The sequence below is a fragment of the Bubalus bubalis genome, chromosome 23 (genome assembly GCF_019923935.1).
Source record: "Bubalus bubalis isolate 160015118507 breed Murrah chromosome 23, NDDB_SH_1, whole genome shotgun sequence".
NCBI lineage: Eukaryota > Metazoa > Chordata > Mammalia > Artiodactyla > Bovidae > Bubalus > Bubalus bubalis.
The window spans coordinates 5427382-5445669 of NC_059179.1; the positions used below are offsets into that span (position 1 = coordinate 5427382).

The 18288-nt window shown below is 37.6% G+C and overlaps 1 protein-coding gene across 1 annotated transcript in view; it reads left to right on the top strand.

The window, feature by feature from the left end:
* The window catches only part of PCDH15 (protocadherin related 15), a 1798632-nt gene that overhangs the window by 1281353 nt on the left and 498991 nt on the right, over positions 1-18288 (top strand). Inside the window, exon 10 of the mRNA XM_045164127.1 lies at positions 9120-9230. Coding sequence (XP_045020062.1) covers positions 9120-9230 — 111 coding nt within the window. The remainder of the gene's footprint in view (positions 1-9119; positions 9231-18288) is intronic.

The window sequence follows — 18288 nt, forward strand, 5'->3', positions numbered from 1 at the left end:
CTTTTCCCAAAAGTAGTAAGGGGAGATCTGATGACATATCCCTTACAGCAGTGTCCAGTGGACTGAAAGCAGCACAGCATTTTTATTAAATCCCACTGCCACTCAGAAAAGCACTTAGGACATTTAAGTAAAATGCTTGGGCTACTTCTTTCTTGAAGGTAGTAGAGTGGTCTTTCATCATCTCCTCAGTAGATTGTCCTCCTTTTGTAATGTGCTTGATTCTCTTTAAATTTTGAAGGCACTGAATAGAAAAAAAAAAAAAGAGTCATCATTTATTCTGTAATGTAAAGGGGTGTAATTCTTTTGAATTTCATGAATCAGGAAGATAAAATCACATTTTAAATGCAAAAGATGTTTAACAAATCATTATCTCGAAGTAGTTTTGCATATAGGTCAAAGTCCAAATTTCAGATGTTACTAAAATATCTGGGCTAAGCAAAAACATATTGCTTACTCTTATATAGTTTACTAAATATATTACCTTACACTTTGATACATTTTTTTACAGAATATATTATATGGGATAGTCACATGGCACCATAGTTATATCTTTTTTTTTAAATAATGAACATTCATATTTAATTCAGTTCAGTTCAGTTCAGTCGCTCAGTCATGGCCAACTCTTGCGATCCCATGAATTGCAGCACGCCAGGCCTCCCTGTCCATCACCAACTCCCGGAGTTCACTCAAACTCATGTCCATTGAGTCAGTGATGCCATCCAGCCACTCATCCTCTGTCGTCCCCTTCTCCTCCTGCCCCCAATCCCTCCCAGCATCAGGGTCATTTCCAATGAGTCAACTCTTCGAATGAGGTGGCCAAAGTTTGGAGTTTCAGCTTTAGCATCGGTCCTTCCAATGAACACCCAGGACTGATCTCCTTTAGGATGGACTGGTTGGACCTCCTTGCAGTCCAAGGGACTATCAAGAGTCTTCTCCAACACTTCAGTTCAAAGTATCAATTCTTCGGCACTCAGCTTTCTTTACAGTCCAACCCTCACATCCATATATGACCACTGGAAAAACCATAGCCTTGACTAGACGGACCTTTGTTGGCAAAGTAATATCTCTGCTTTTTAATATACTGTCTATATTGGTCATAACTTTCCTTCCAAGGAGTAAGTGTCTTTTAATTTCATGGCTGCAATCACTATTAGGTTATTGCTTAAAGTCTTTGTGTTAAAATTTGAACCCAGATCTTTTCACTGTGAGTCTGTGACATTTTAAATTTACAATATACATGTGCTTTTTCATTCTTATCCCAAAGAAAGGCAATGCCAAAGAATGCTCAAACTACTGCACAACTGCACTCACCTCACACGCTAGTAAAGTAATGCTCAAAATTTTCCAAGCCAGGCTTCAGCAATATGTGAACCATGAACTTCCTGATGTTCAAGCTGGTTTTAGAAAAGGAAGACTATCCAGAGATCAAATTGCTAACATCTGCTGGATCATGGAAAAATCAAGAGGGTTCCAGAAAAACATCTATTTCTTCTTTATTGACTATGCCAAAGCCTTTGACTGTGTGAATCATAATAAACTGGAAAATTCTGAAAGAGATGGGAATACCAGACCACCTGACTTGCCTCTTGAGAAACCTATGTGGAGGTCAGAAAGCAACAGTTAGAACTGGACATGGAACAACAGACTGGTTCCAAATAGGAAAAGGAGTACGTCAAGGCTGTATATTGTCACCCTGCTTATTTAACTTCTATGCAGAGTACATCATGAGAAACGCTGGACTGGAAGAAACACAAGCTGGAATCAAGATTGCCGGGAGAAATATCAATAACCTCAGATATGCAGATGACACCACCCTTATGGCAGAAAGTGAAGAGGAACTAAAAAGTCTCCTGATGAAAGTGAAAGTGGAGAGTGAAAAAGTTGGCTTAAAGCTCAACATTCAGAAAACGAAGATCATGGCATCCAGTCCCATCACTTCATGGGAAATAGATGGGGAAACAGTGGAAACAGTGTCAGACTTTATTTTTCTGGGCTCCAAAATCGCTGCAGATGGTGACTGCAGCCATGAAATTAAAAGACTCTTACTCCTTGGAAGGAAAGTTATGACCAACCAGGATAGCATATTCAAAAGCAGAGACATTACTTTGCCAAAAAAAGGTCCATCTAGTGAAGGCTATGGTTTTTCCTGTGGTCATGTATGGATGTGAGAGTTGGACTGTGAAGAAGGCTGAGCACCGAAGAATTGATGCCTTTGAACTGTGGTGTTGGAGAAGACTCTTGATAGTCCCTTGGACTGCAAGGAGATCCAACCAGTCCATTCTGAAGGAGATCAGCCCTGGGATTTCTTTGGAAGGAATGATGCTGAAGCTGAAACTCCAGTACTTTGGCCACCTCATGCGAAGAGTTGATTCATTGGAAAAGACTCTGATGCTGGGAGGGATTGGGGGCAGGAGGAGAAGGGGATGACAGAGGATGAGATGGCTGGATGGCATCACCTACTCAATGGATGTGAGTCTGAGTGAACTCAGGGAGTTGGTGATGGACAGGGAGGCCTGGCGTGCTGGGATTCATGGGGTCGCAAAGAGTCGGACACGACTGAGCGACTGATCTGATCTGATTTGATGTGCTTTTGAAATTAAACAGAAACTTTTAAATACAATTTCCTAAGACAAGGAAATACAATATATTGTATTTTTTCCTGTATCACGAAATATGCATATGCATAATTGTGTGTGTTTCTGTAGCAGGAAGGAATGAGTTTGTAGGAAACAGAGAAACAATCACCAGAGTGTTGGTATTTTACTAGGAGCAAATTAGTGTTGCTGTACTTCCCAGTGAAACTTATTTGTGCCTTGGTCTTGTCATTAGATCACCAGGAAATATATACGTACATGTGTGTATGTGTCTCTGTGTGTGCAGGTCTCAAAACCAAATCTCTCTGCTTTCGAATTGAATTTCTAGTCCTTACAGTTGAATGGAGAATATCAAAAGCAATATTTATAAATGTAACATGAATATGAGAAGCCAAACAGAATCTTTCCTGATTATTAAAAAATGATGGATGACCAGAGTTCTCAGCTGAGAACAGATAATTCAAAGTATGTCATTCTCTGTTTCCAGATCATCTACATCTCTGGAGCTCAACACCTCCTTAAATGGCTAGGGGAGAGGTGTTATTTTATCTCTATTGGTACTTATTCAGTTTCCCACAGGTTAATAAAGAGGGTCAGAGGGGAATGGAGTGCGCTCTAGAGAAACATGGAATTGATAGAGTCAACATTCTGTCTCCTTCTTTGCTTAAGTCAGTGTGAGTATGTGTGTTGAGGGTGGGCATTATATATGCCTCCTACACTTTTTCTCATACTTCCAGCAGTGATAAAATAATTTAAACTGCCATATATGCCCATTTACTCAATGGAGATGTGCCACTTGTCTGGCAGTTACTGAGATACTAAACTGCCCAGAAGTTGTGAGTGGACCTTTCCTAATGGAGACCAGATGCTTGGGGCCTGTGGATACTAAGAGGCTTAGTCATCATTGGAATACCTACTGAATAGCACTAGGCAGGTAGAGGTCAGCATTTAAATTCTCATCACCCAAGGAAACCTGTGCTAGTTTGTGCTTTACAGAGTAGTGTCCAAAATTAACAGAAAGTGGGTCAGGGACTTACTTCCAAAATATGTAGGTGGCTTAAGGAAAAGGATGTGACTGTGCTCCTACACCTGACAAGGCACCGGTGACCCACTCCAGTACTCTGGTCTGGAAACTCCCATGGACGGAGGAGCCTGGTGGGCTGCAGTCCATGAGGTCGCTAGGAGTCTGACACGACTGAGTGACTTCACTTTCACTTTTCACTTTCATGCATTGGAGAAGGAGATGGCAGCCCACTCCAGTGTTCTTGCCTGGAGAATCCCAGGGACTGGGGAGCCTGGTGGGCTGCCGTCTTTGGAGTCGCACAGAGTCGGACACAACTGAAGCGACTTAGCAGCAGCAGTGCTCCTACACTCCTCTCCTTTGTTGATGAAATAAATCACTAAGGATGAAAGGAGAGACAAATGAATGGTAGAGGGAAGGAGGGTATAGACTTTTCTTCCCCTCCCAACTCAAACAGTTCTTTGACAAAATCTAAGACTGAGATACTGTTGATATGCATGATCACACACACATATATCTGTATCAGAGTTATTGAAAAGTTATAGGATCCTATTTCCTGGTGATCTAATGACAGGAACAAGCCATGGATATGTTTCATTGGGAAATACAGCAACACTAATTTGCTCCTGGAGAAGGCAATGGCACCCCACTCCAGTACTGTTGCCTGGAAAATCCCATGGACGGAGGAACCTGGTAGGCTGCAGTCCATGGGGTCGCACAGAGTCGGACACGACTGAAGCGACGCAGCAGCAGCAGCAGCAGCAGCAATTTGCTCCTAGTAAAATACCAGCTCTCTAATCACTGTTTCTCTGTTTCCTACAAACTCATTCCTACCTGCTACAGAAACACACACAAATATGCACATGCATATTTAGGGACACAGGAAAAATTATAATGTAGTTTGTGTCACTTTGTTCTAACCAGTTTCCTATGAAATTCCATTTAGAAGTTTCTGTTTGACTTCAAAAGTACATATATGTTGTAAATTTAAAATGTCGCAGACTCAGTGAAAAGACCTGGGTTCAAAGTTTAACACAAAGAAAGACTTTAAGTAATAATAAATATTATTATTTATTATTATTATATTTAAAAGTCCATCCCAATTTAACATAACTAACTCCAATATAAAGAAAAATGAAATAATTGTCCATCTTAAAATTGTGTTATAGGAGCTTAGGGACTTCCCTGGTTGTCCAGTGCCTAAGACTCACACTCCCAATGCAAGGGGCCCAAGTTTGATTCCTGATCAGAGAACTAGAGCCCATGTGATACAACTAAAAAGATTCTACATACCTCAATGAAGACCTGGTGTGGTCAAATAAATAAATATTTTAAAAATGTATTACAGGAGCTCACTATTGAGTTGAGTTCACAAATGACAAAACTCTTATATACTTAACTTGATCTTTTCTATCTTCTAGTTTATTTTTTCTCAAAGTAAAATCTAAACCTTCTACTTGAGAATTACCCAAGAGTTTTGTTAGAAATACAGAATGTTTGTGAATTCTGGAATTTGGAGGAATAGATACTCAGAATCTGAATCTAAGTGATACATTTCTATGACCCTTATATGCTCTAAACTTTGATAAACATTGTCACATCACCTTATCATATAGCAATTAAAAAAAAACTATATTTTCTTACTAAATTTTGCTCATTTTTGTTCCTCCTTAGGTAGAACTCTAGAAATGTCATTAGAGCAGGGCATTTATTTGCATTGATCTAATCCAATATTCTTTTTTTTTTTTCCCCAATATTCTTTTTGTTAGAGGAAAAATAAAAAGCATCCCAAGCATTTACCTGCATTTTGCTTCTGCTTTTTCTCATGATTATTATTCTATTTTTTAAGACAGAATGCACACTTCATAAATAATTGCTTATTAATAAGTTAGCTAATTTTAACACAAAGGCTTTTCATATACAATAATTTATAAACAACATTGATCTTAAAGCCGATAGTCTCCTTAGTTTCTTGGAACATAAATATTGATGGAAGTGCTAGCACATGGAAAATCTCAGATGTCTATAAAAGAGTAATTTAGAAAAGAAGAATTAGGTTTAATCAAAAATGTGTTACAGGAGCTTAAGAACTTCCCTGGTGGCCCAGTGACTAAGACTCACACTCCCAGTGGAGAGGTACCAAGGTTGATCCCTGATCAGAGAACTAGAGTCCATATGTCTCAACTAAAAAGACTTTGCATGCTGCAGTGAAGATGGATGTTCCATCCAAAAAGTGCTCTGAAGAACAATAACAACAATCCCTAATTAGCAATAAAATCCCTAATTACTAACTGTAATGTTAATAAAAATTCTATTAATAACGATTGTCAACTAAAACAGAATCACAAACATCCATTACATTACTTGACTAGAAACATCAAGGTAAGTATCTCCAGATCATAGACTGAGATCCTTGAGAATGTAAGGGAAAACAGAAAATACAGAAATAACAAATGTTGTTTGGAAAAAACAATATATCATAAGATCAAAGACTTAATCCTAAATTGGATGACAAAGAAGATTTTACTGAGTAGGATTTATAGAATTTATAACTCAGAGAAATGAGGGATAGGATCTTTAGGCAGGAGAAAATTAAAAGCAAATGTCACCTGTAAAGAGTCATGGCATAAACGGAAAAGAGAGGGGACTGCAAGATGAGGACACATGCACAGGAGATAATCATGTATCAAAGTGCTTTCAGCTGCAAATAACAGAAAACAACTTAAAGTGACTTTGCCAACAAAGTCATGGATTATCTCTCATAACAGGTTGTTCAGAGAAGGGGTGGTATCAGGATTTGTTAAGCAACTCAGAGATATCACAGAAATGACTTTTATCTATTTTCTGCTCTTGCATTTTCAGCATTTTGTTTACTTCTAGATTAACTGTATCAGTAGCTCCAAAATGACTGCTGACATTTCCTAGTTTTATATCCTTATAGAAGCATCTATAAGCAGAAAAGGGGGAAAAAAATTTCCCTGTGTGTCTCTCTCTGTTTACAATTAAGAAAAGTGCTTCAGATTATCTAGAAATAGATCTCATGCACATTCCAAAACAGTCACTGGCAAGGTGTGGAATGTCCATGGCTGGAGTAGATTTGTCAAAACTCACTCTACTTACGGGCATATGTGTCCCTGCTCAGTCACTCAGTCCTGTCTGACTCTTTGCAACCCCATGCACTGTAGCCCACCAGGCTCCTCTGTCCATGAGATTTCCCAGTCAAGAATACTGGAGTGGATTGCCCTTTCCTTCTCCAGGCAACCTTCCTGACCCAGGGATCCAACCTGTGTCTCCTGCATTGACAGGCGGATTCTTTACCACTGAACCACCTGGGAATCCCTGCTTAGACGCATAGCCTCCCCTAAAGCACAAAGCTACCAGTTATGTGAACTCATGGAGTTCTGACACCAAGAATGAGGTGACTTTTTGGTAAGAAACCCACCATATGTTTCATAACTATACTAACAATTGATATATGGCTCTGTAGTAATTGTCTTAGACAGTTAATAGCCCTGTAACAACACACTGAGTTGTGTTTCATAGTGTATATGGCAATTATTAACTGAAGTGCCCCCATAACTAACTTAGATATTTAGATTAAACCATTTTTACACTCCCTGGCTTAGAGTCCTACAGGGCTCCCCAGGTGGCACAATGGTAAAGAATCCACCTGCCAATACAGGAGATGCAAGAGATGTGAGTTTGATTCCTGGGTTGGGAAGATCCTCTGGAGTAGGAAATGACTACCCACTCCAATATTCTTGCCTGGAAAACTCCATGTACAGAGGAGCCTGGTGTTCTACAGTCATGGGGTGGCAAAAGTCAGACACAATGCACAGACACACAATGTTTAAATAGGCAAAAATGTAGGGGAAATGCCAAATGTCTGTTTTTAGTTGTAAATATCTCGCTTGGTACATTTTTTTTTTATATTTGTATTTTAAAATGTTACTTCTTTAAATGACTGTATCCAAGAAGACTTGTAAAGTCAATTGCATGAGCATAAGAGTAAATGATTAAAAAATATGTATCAATTGTGTGCTGAATGTGTGTATGTACCAGAAAGAGAGGGAGTCAGGGAGGGAGGGAGGTAAAGATGGAGAGGGCGAGAGCATGACTCTAGATATTGAAGGTTAATTTGCCTACATTCTCCTGAATGAACTTGAGATGGGAGATTAGATTTGACTCAACTGTTCTCACATTAAATTTCAGTTCCTAAGTAACTCCCCTTGTGTCAGCTGAGGATCTAAAGACACACAGACACACCAACACCTCCCTCCCCACACAGATGCATATACTTTCTTTCTCTTTCCTTCCTTCCTTTCTTATACTTTCTTCCTCCTGTTTTGTCTTGCCTCCTCCCACCACTCCTTTTTCTGAAATATGTATCTGAGTATTTCATGTGGTATCCACAATCACACACCCACCTACCACTACACAGTCAACCAAAAAATTTCCAGTGCTAAACGTAGAACTGATTTGTTGTCGTAAATGATAGACTAGTTTATCAGTCTTCAAAATGGCACTAAAACACAAAAGTGATGTAAAATCCTTTGAAGGATAAGAGACAGATCTTATAAATTATATCCTCTTGAGGAATGACTGTATTGTCTTACTCTGAGGGTTGCTAATACCAGAGCAGCACTGGTTGGAGGCATTTTGGAGGCAATGACACCCCACTCCAGTACTCTTGCCTGGAAAATCCCATGGACGGAGGAGCCTGGAAGGCTGCAGTCCATGGGGTCACTGAGGGTCGGATACCACTGAGCGACTTCACTTTCACTTTTCACTTTCATGCATTGGAGAAGGAAATGGCAACCCACTCCAGTGTTCTTGCCTGGAGAATCCCAGGGACGGGAAGCCTGATGGGCTGCCGTCTATGGGGTCTCACAGAGTCGGACACGACTGAAGTGACTTAGCAGCTTATGAACTGCATGTTACCAAGAAGAAACCTTACCCTTAGGGTAAGGGCAGCAGATTTGAGGCTTGGAAAAACAAACAAAAACAACCTATACCACATTCTTTTTCACAAAAGCACAGTTTCAAGTTAATAGTTATATATCTTTAACACAGTGCTTGAAAATATGAGAGTATAGAATGGACTCCAATGTCATAAAGGACTATTATGATAAATCATAAATTGCAATCATTGAACTCTTTGGTGATTAAAACAATTGTGAAAAGATAATATGGTAATAGGAAAGATCTTCAGACATCTGGGCTTAGCTTTAGATATAGTCTGGGGATGTTTATGTGTAACTCTAATAATATGTGAAAAACTATCACAAGAAGTAAGTTTCCTCGATATCATTATCAAAGTAAGACCCACTGATTAGAATGACAAATTTTCAGAAATAAGAACATTAAACCTGAAGCTGACATTCACATTCTGTTTTTAGATGATGCACATGTTGTCTATAACTTTCAAGGGGACTAAGCTGAAATATCAGATTCTCTAATTTATCTTATGTTCAAATGATCTCAGATGTGTATCTTATTTGCAGACTTCCAACGACACTTTTGAAATTCCCCTCATGTTGACTGGAAATGTTGTGTTAAGGAAGAGGCTCAACTATGAAGATAAGACTCGCTACTTTGTCATCATCCAAGCTAATGTGAGTTATCAATTTCTGTTATTTCTCCCCTCTGAATTTATGAAATACAGAACTCACCTAGAATGTATGTGCTCACTATAAATTTACAGCCTCAACAAGGTAGCCCTCCATGTAATTTGTATATTATATTCTTCTGGATGAGGAATGGGGTGGAATAGAATGGGGAAGATTATTCCCACCCACTGTATTCTTCAGTCTTGGACTCACTCAAACACTTCAATGATTTCTTTTTAGCTCATACTGAAGTATTTCTTAAATCATGATTGGCTGAACAACTGCAGCAGAATCACCTTTAGTGTTAGTCACTCAGTTGTGTCTGGCTCTTTTTTGTGACCCCATGGACTTTAGCCACCAGGGTCCTCTGTCCATGGAATTTTCCAGGCAAGAATAATGATGTGGGTTGACACTTTCTTCTCCAGAATCACCTTGGGAGTGCATTAAAACTGCAGATTCCTAGACCCAACCTCAGACCCTCTGAATAAAAATTTCAAAAGGTAGAAGTGGAAAACTTGCATTTTTATTAGCTCCCCAGGGAACTTCAAAGTACAGTAAAGGTAGAGAACTGTTGAATCATTTATTGAATCACTTATTGAATCATTTATCTTTTATTTCTAGTTGCTCAAGATGTATAAGTTACTATCAACATGGTCTTTATATGTGGGCAGCAATAACAAAACCTGAAGAGCGGTTGCTTGTATAATGTTATCATCATTATTTTAATAAAATTCTTAAATTTATGTGAATCGAGGGTTGATGTGAGAGTTCAAGTATATCACCAAAGACTCAAATTCCTTCTGTCCTTAAAATCTATCCTTCTTGAAACTTGGTTGTTTTTCCAGTGTTTTAGAAAGGAAAGAAAAAGTATCCTCCACCAGTTGTTCTTAACAAGCTTATATGCAACCAAGTGTCACTAAGTGGCCATGTTTTCTCTTTTTTAGAGATATTTCAGTAGAAAGAACATAAATGTGTGTGTGTGTGTGTGTGTGTGTGTGTGTGTGTGTGTATAGAATACTTGTGGTGGTAGTTATAGTTAGAGAACCAGTTCTTGATGACAGTTTTCTAGACTTTCATTCAAAACATTTTGTTTTATTTTGCTTTGTTTTCCAATTCAGTGTGGTTTGTCTTAGGGCTCAGTAGCAGAGAATAGAGTAGAAACTGCAGATATAGGAAAAAGTAAAATCTATTAAAGAAGACCCCTCAGAATTCCTCAAAAACATTGAAACATTTTTTTTTTCCTATGTAAAGGAAAATGTGAAGAAAAGATACAATTTTCCTTTCTGACTCAAAATCTCTACTAAAATTTATAGAAAAGTCAGATTGCTAAGGAATGTATTTGAAAACTAATTGTTATTGTGTTATTTAAAATGAGTTTTTAAAAAGAAATGTAAAATAAATCGTCTGACTTGCTGTCTACTTTAAACTATTTATGAAGACATCTGGGACAATTTGAATCCAATTTGCTAGCCTACTCATAACTGGGAAAGGCTGAGGAATTTTTGGCATTTCAAGGATAAACTTATGAAATAACAGGATATACATGGAGCTTTGAAAGGAAGGAATGGAATTGGTGAGACGTTGAATGACAATTTGATTTTATCTGTAATGAAAGTGAAAGTGTTAGTCACTTAGTCCTGTCAGTATAACCGTATGGGCTGTAGCCTGCCAGGCTCCTCTGTCCATACGAATTCTCCAGGCAAGAATACTGGAGTGAGTTGCCATTTCCTTCTCCAGAGGACCTCTCTGACCCAAGGATCAAACCCAGGTCTCCCACATTGCAGGCAATTTCTTTACCATCTGAGCCACCAGGGAAGCCTTTTATCTGTAATAGCAATGTTTGTATAAATTTAAATTATGCAATACAGAATGTGAATACTAAATACAGGAAATTATATGATTTTTTTGTGTTTTCAGATTATATCCTTTCAAAAATATATATCAAAATTTAGGTATGTTATGATTGATTCAACTGTACCTAGGTTTTTTTGTTTGTTTTTTGCTATAGAATTGAGAGCTAATTTCAGGATTCTCATGAGAGGCAAGGAGTGTAGTATAGTGGTAAAACCATAAACTTCAGAACCACATTGTCCAAATTCAAATCCTAATTCTGCCCTTGCCTAGCTGTGTGAATTTGTGTATACTCTGTATGCCAGTTTCCTAAGCAGTAAAAGGGCGATATTAATGAAACATACCACATAGTGTTCTTGTGAGGATTAGCAAGTTGGCAAACAAAAATGTGCTTAAACTAATACTTGGAATATATTCTGATATCATTACAGTATTACATAAACTTATTTAGTACCAGTACTTGGTTGTGTATGAAGAGATAATTAAGAGATAAAATTACTATGATAAAAATTGTATATATGCATATACATATGGCAGATTCTTTACTGCATGAGCCACCATGGAAGCCCATACATATATACATATATTAATACATATGCACATATACTTTTCATCTTAGAAAATAATGTCATATTATCTTCCAAATTGTTGCAACACATCACACTCCCACAAGTTATAAAGAAAGCTCATTTCCTGTACATTTTAGATGTGTAACTTATTTAATACAGTGGATTATTGGGGCTGGAAAGATGGTTCATGTTTACTTGAGGGTCAGTTTTGAGCCTCTCTTTCCAAAGCTGAGTTCAGTGACCTCATTTGTGGCCGTGGTGGGAGATATTTACAGTATAGAAAGTGACAAACGATTCAAGTCATGTTCTTGGTGCCCTGTGGGGGGACCGTGGCTGTGGCAGCTTGGAGCAGGATCTCACTTGCTCAACCAGGGATTGAACCTGGATTGCACCACTACCCTGGTTCTTATACCCTCTGGAAAGGAATTTCAACAAAGAGATGGAAAACAGTGAAACAGATAAAGTGTTTATTAAGAGAAATATGTGTGGATACACAGGTGGGTAGGCTCAGTAAGTCGTATTCAGGGGAAATTTAAATCATTTATAAGGGGGCAGTCTTCCAGGACTTTGTTTTCCTCTGGCCAGTCATCTTGCTTTGACCCCATATCTGATTTGTCTCAAGGCTCTCCCTATGTGTGCAAGCATGCTTTTAGTCAAGATGGATCTCAGTGTGAGGGGCTCTGGGAAGTTAGCAAAACTGATAATTGCCTAGCACTCTCCTCATCTAAGGAAACTTTCTGTGCAAGTATAATTTGGGAAGTCTCCCTGACCCCAAGGATGAGAAATATGTAACTTCCTTATCTTTTACCCGAGCAAGGCTCAGCCCCTCTTCGCCCCTGACATTACTATTACCTTACAGTATCTACAGGAGACAAAGTATGGCTTTTCATCCTGTTGTCATTTCTATCTCAAAGTATAAACAGGAGGCTAGTTATAAATGTATAACCTGGAGTCCATTTATCTCCTGCCTCAGGGCTTCTTGTTTCAGCTGGTTGTTAAGCAGTTATTGCCAAATATATAAAAATATATATATTTGCTTTCCTAGTGAGTCAGTGGTAAAGAATCTGCCTGCCAATGCATGAGACATGGGTTTGATCCCTTGGTTGGGAAAATCCCCTGGAGAAGGAAATGGCAACCCACTCCAATATTCTTGCCTGGGAAATCTCATGGACAGTGGGGCCTGGGGGACTATAGTCCATGGGGTTGCAAAAGAGTCAGAGTTGGACATGACTTTGTGACTAAAACAAAAACAACATCATAGATCTATCTATCTATATGTATGCAACTTATATTCTTATATTTATGTAGAATAATATTTACATATTTAAAATTATTCTTTTATAATATTTTTATTATTGTATTGATGTTAACTAATGTACAATGTAAACTGTGTCCATTAAAACCCTATATATTCTCTTAGAGTCATAAGGAGAGTTGAAATATGAGCAATCAATTTGGACTTCAAAGTAGATGGTTTCTAAGAGGCTAGAAGTCTAATGATAAATTACTAAACATTACTAAACATTACTCAGCATTGGCTTGGATTTGCTTAAAGTACAAAGTTTTGATTGATTTGCAAAAGCAATCATTCAAATTTCATGTAGTTGTGAAGTTTCTTTTTATGCATATGAACATGTTATTATTCTTAAATAAATTGGAAGAGTTTTGGGAGACCCACATTAAAAAAAAAAAACAACTTGTCACTTATTTTATTTAGAAATTTTGCAACATTAATACCCACACCATTTATTTTAAATATGAATAGAAAATGAGGCTATGATAAATTCTAGGGAAAAGGAGAAAAAAAATCTAGGAAAGGAAGTTCAAAGAAGTACAAAAATCAGGGGTTTCCTTTTGTTGAAACTTCTGATACACTCTGTACTAGAATTTTGATGTTACCCTAAAACAAACAAACAAAAAAATCAGACTCATTGCTATACATAGATAGTTTTAAGCCAATTCTTTTTCTCTTTTCTTTTTTTTTTTTCACTCAACAGCCCATAAATAACTGTCAGAAAGAAAATGTTTACATTTAATTAAGACTGATAGCAAGAATACTGTTTGAATTATTCTATCAATATCAGTGCTATTCCATATTTTCACATCAAAAAATCTTGAGAAGGAACATTAGCTATCTTTTGTAACAAGATACTATATTATACATATTTGTTGAACTAAAATAGACTGCCAAATACTTCAACAAAAATAGGTTTATTTTGGATAAGAAGTTTGGGGTCTACAACCCATGATGAGCCATATGCAAGTCCCCACAAAGCAAGGGAAGGAAGAGAGAAGGGGGGAAAAAAAAGTTGAGAGAGTTATAGTACATAAAGAGACCATGGCTTTTCATCGGTTGAGTCGTTGCCAGAATAGAAGAGGTGATGAGCTATGCTGTGCTTGCAGACTGTGAGAATGCCCCCTTCTGGTCTCCTCACTACTTAATTGAGGTGAATTTTTTGCAGTTCTTTGGCTGACCTAAAAATTAAATGAACACAACACAGATTAACAGGAGAAAAAAAACAAATTTAATAATATATGTGAAGCAGTCTTATTAAAAAAAAAAATGAGACTGAAAGAAATGACCAAAGCGAGCTGTTATTTAAAAAAGAAAATTACAAATCTGTGAAGAATTTGTGAAGCAAAGGGGCATGGGCTGAGAATATCAAATTAGTGAGTAAGTAATGTGGTAGCTTTACACAGCCTCTTGGCCCCTAAGTTCTCTATTTCTGGTGATAATGATGCTTTCTATCCTCCTGGGACAGGGAGAGTTCTTTTCACATGGAAGATTCATGTCCTGCTTTGCTTTCAGGGAGACAAGTATTGTCAGAATGTCCTCCTTGCACTCCTATTTCTTAAGAAACTTTAACGTAAAATACTCAGTATGCCAATGTGACATATTATGAGGTGACATATCCTTCTCTTTTTCAAAACATTTCAATTATATAGATTTGGATATAAAAATTACTTTTCAGAATAAGCCGTATCCTGACCTTTCCTCATGTCTACCACACACTGATATGTGGACTAAGTGCTAATTTTACAACCATTGTTTTTATTTCTGCCAGTTTCTTGGGCATATTCTGGAGAGTAGGACTGAAATGGAGGAAGATAGAGGTTTAAGAACTATTTACAAAATGTTCAAGTAATGAAGGCATGTAATGATACCATTTCTGTTTATTAGTACACTTAAAATTTAAGGAAATGTAGGTAAATGTCTCAAAAAAGAAAAAAAAAAAAAGACAGTTTTAAAAAAGAAAGAACACACTTCTAAAGTGATTTAGACCAAGGAAAACTTGTTGCTGTTATTTTCATTGTTGAATAAAGAAATTCAACAGAGTCAAGTTACTAGGATATGTTTTACAATTCCGGTTGGTGATAGTCCATCTTTCATTAGTGAAGGGAAGCAAGACAGACACCTCCAAGGTCTTAGATAACTGAGTTAGGGTCAAAAGACTCAGGACAACTCTAATTATTTTGCTTTTTCAAAATTTTCTTTCTCTACTGCAAATACCTGATAATGTAATGAAAGAGTATGTAATATATATATCTATGAGTGAGTCTGGTGGATGCCTCTAGTCCTTTTATTAACTTCAAACTGCTTGAATACTAAATATGTAAGTGTTAAAAGTCTCTTTATTCCAAGGCTCCTATGATATTGCCAAAAATATATCTAAACATCAGCATTATTTTTTTTTTGAAATTTTTATTTTGTATTGGAGCATAGCCAATTAGATGTTATAATTTCAGGTGAACAGCAGAGGGACTCAGCCATACATATACATGTACCCATTCTCCACTAAGGTCTTCCCCTATCCAGGCTACCACATAATATTGTACTATACAATAGCTCCTTGTTGGTTATCCATTAGTATGTACATGACCACCTCAAGCTCCCCAACTATCCCTTCCCCCCGGCAACATAAGTTTGTCTTCTAAGTCTGTGAGCCTCTTTCTGTTTTGTAATGTAAATAAGTTCATTTGTATCTTTTTTTTTTTTTTTTTTGAGTTCACATATAGGGGATGTCATACAATATTTCTCCTCTGTCTTAAACATCAGCATTTTTGTCTCATATTCTTAATAAAACAGGTTTCATATAATTTCACAGTATTTGTTAGAGTTCACATTTTTCCTGTCTCCACTTCACATAACCAATATTTAACTTAATACAATTCTAAAAATAGAGCAGATACTGAATGAATTAGAAATTAGCATTTATCTCTAGTTTGATCAAAGAATAGTGAGCAATTAAACTATTTTACAGCAAGAAAGCCTTTCAGATGAGTTGAAGGAATTGAAGTCTTACTTATCATTTGATGGTTAGAGGTGTTTATTGCCTGAACATTATCATAGTTGAAATATTTGCAGTTTTATTAAATTGTGTTTTGTAAGAAAGAATGGATTATGACTGAGTTAGGTGTCTGTGAGTTATTTTTAATATAAAATTTATTTTGAAGTTCTACTAGGCATATAGATCTTATTTTTGAGTCAAACAAACACAAAAACCAGTTCTTCCTTGCAATACATTGACGAAATTTTCTACTTATTTAATAAATAATTAATTAAGAAACATTGAGGGGCTTTGATATGCAGGTATCGGGATACAATAAATTGTGTTATGATTATGTGGAAGCAGAGGACTGGAGGCTTTGAATAAAGATTGTCACTAAGTATTCAGTGACAAGGTCAATACAACTTCTTAGGAGGCACTGACAGAAAGTTCCAGCTAGGTCAATATTCATCACATTCTGATGAATATTACTTGTGGCTCTCTGGATTCTATGTTGTAGTTATCTAATGCTTTTAAATTCCTCCATGTCAGTTTTTGTGTTGGATTATTCTTTGTATCCCCCACAATTTCTTGCATAACTGCACTCACAAAAGTTGTGGAAGCTAACCAAAGGTTTTATTGTAGGGAGGAAGCCAAATCTGACTCCAAGTAGGAACTGATTATTTGACTTGCCTTTCATTGCTTTTGTTATTATAATCATACAGAAAAGTTTGCCTCACAGAATCATGCCCCTCTGGCTGACTGTTAAAGTATGTTTCTTCAGAACTCTGTCCACTTGTGGATGACAGGAAGGAAGAAATTAACACATACCCTGACTGAGGCTTGCCGTTCTAGTTCAGTTCAGTTCAGTCGCTCAGTTGTGTCCAACTCCTTGCGACCCCATGGACTGCACCACAGAAGGCCTCCCTGTCCATCGCTAACTCCCAGAGCTTGCTCAAATTCATGTCCATCGAGTTGGTGATGCCATCCAACCATCTCATCCTCTGTCATCCTCTTCTCCTCCTGCCTGCAATCTTTCCCAGCATCAGGGTCTTTTCCAATGAGTCAGTTCTTCGCATCAGTAGGTCCAAGTATTGGAGTTTTACTTCAGCATCAGTCCTTCCAATGCATATTCAGGACTGATTTCCTTTAGGATGGACTGGTTGGACCTCCTTGCAGTCCAAGGGACTCTCAAGAGTCTTCTGCAATACCACAGTTCAAAAGCATCAATTCTTCAGTGCTCACCTTCCTCTATAGCCCAACTCCCACGTTGATGCATGACTACTGGAAAAACTATAGCTTTGACTAGACAAATCTTTGTTGGCAAAGCAATGTCTTTGCTTTTTAATATACTGTCTAGGTTGGTCATAACTTTTCTTCCAAGGAGTAAGCATCTTTTAATTTCATGGCTGCAGTCACCATCTGCAGTGATTTTGGAGCCAAAGAAAATAAAGTCTGGCACTCTTCAACTGTTTCCCCATCTAGTTGCCATGAAGTGATGGGACTGGATGTCATGATCTTAGTTTTCTGAATGTTGAACTTTAAGCCAACTTTTTCACTCTCCTCTTTCACTTTCATCAAGAGGCTCTTTAGTTCTTTTTCACTTTCTGCCATAAAGGTGGTGTCATCTGCATATCTGAGGTTATTGATATTTCTCCCGGCAATCTTAATTCCAGTTTGTGCTTCATCCAGCCCTAACCCTAACCCTAATTTTTTTTTTATATACTCTGCATATAAGTTAAATAAGCAGCGTGACAATATACAGTCTTTCCGTATCTGGAACCAGTCTGTTGTTCCACATCCAGTTCTAACTGTTGCTTCTTGACCTGCAGATTTCTTGACCATACAGATTTCTCAGGCGGTAGGTCAGGTGGTCTGGTATTCCTATCTCTTTAAGAATTTTCCATAGTTTGTTATGCTCCACACAGTCAAAGGCTTTGGCATAGTCAATAAGGCAGAAGTAGATACTTTTTTGGAGCTCTCTTGCTTTTTCGATGATCCAACGGATGTTGACAATTTGGTCTCTGGTTCCACTGCCTTTCCTAAATCCAGCTTGGACATCTGGAAGTTCATGGTTCATGTACTGTTGAAGCCTGGCTTGGAGAATTTTGAGCATTACTTTACTAGCATGTGAGATGAGTGCAATTGTGCAGTAAGTAGTTTGATCATTCCTTGACATTGCCTTTCTTTGGAATGAAAACTAAACTTTTCCAGTCCTGTGGCCACTGCTGAGTTTTCCATATTTTTTTCCATATTTTTGCTGGCATATTGAGTGTAGCACTTTCACAGAATCATCTTTTTGGATTTAACGTAGCTCAACTGGAATTCCATCACCTCCACTAGCTTTGTTCGTAGTGATGCTTTCTAAGGCCCACT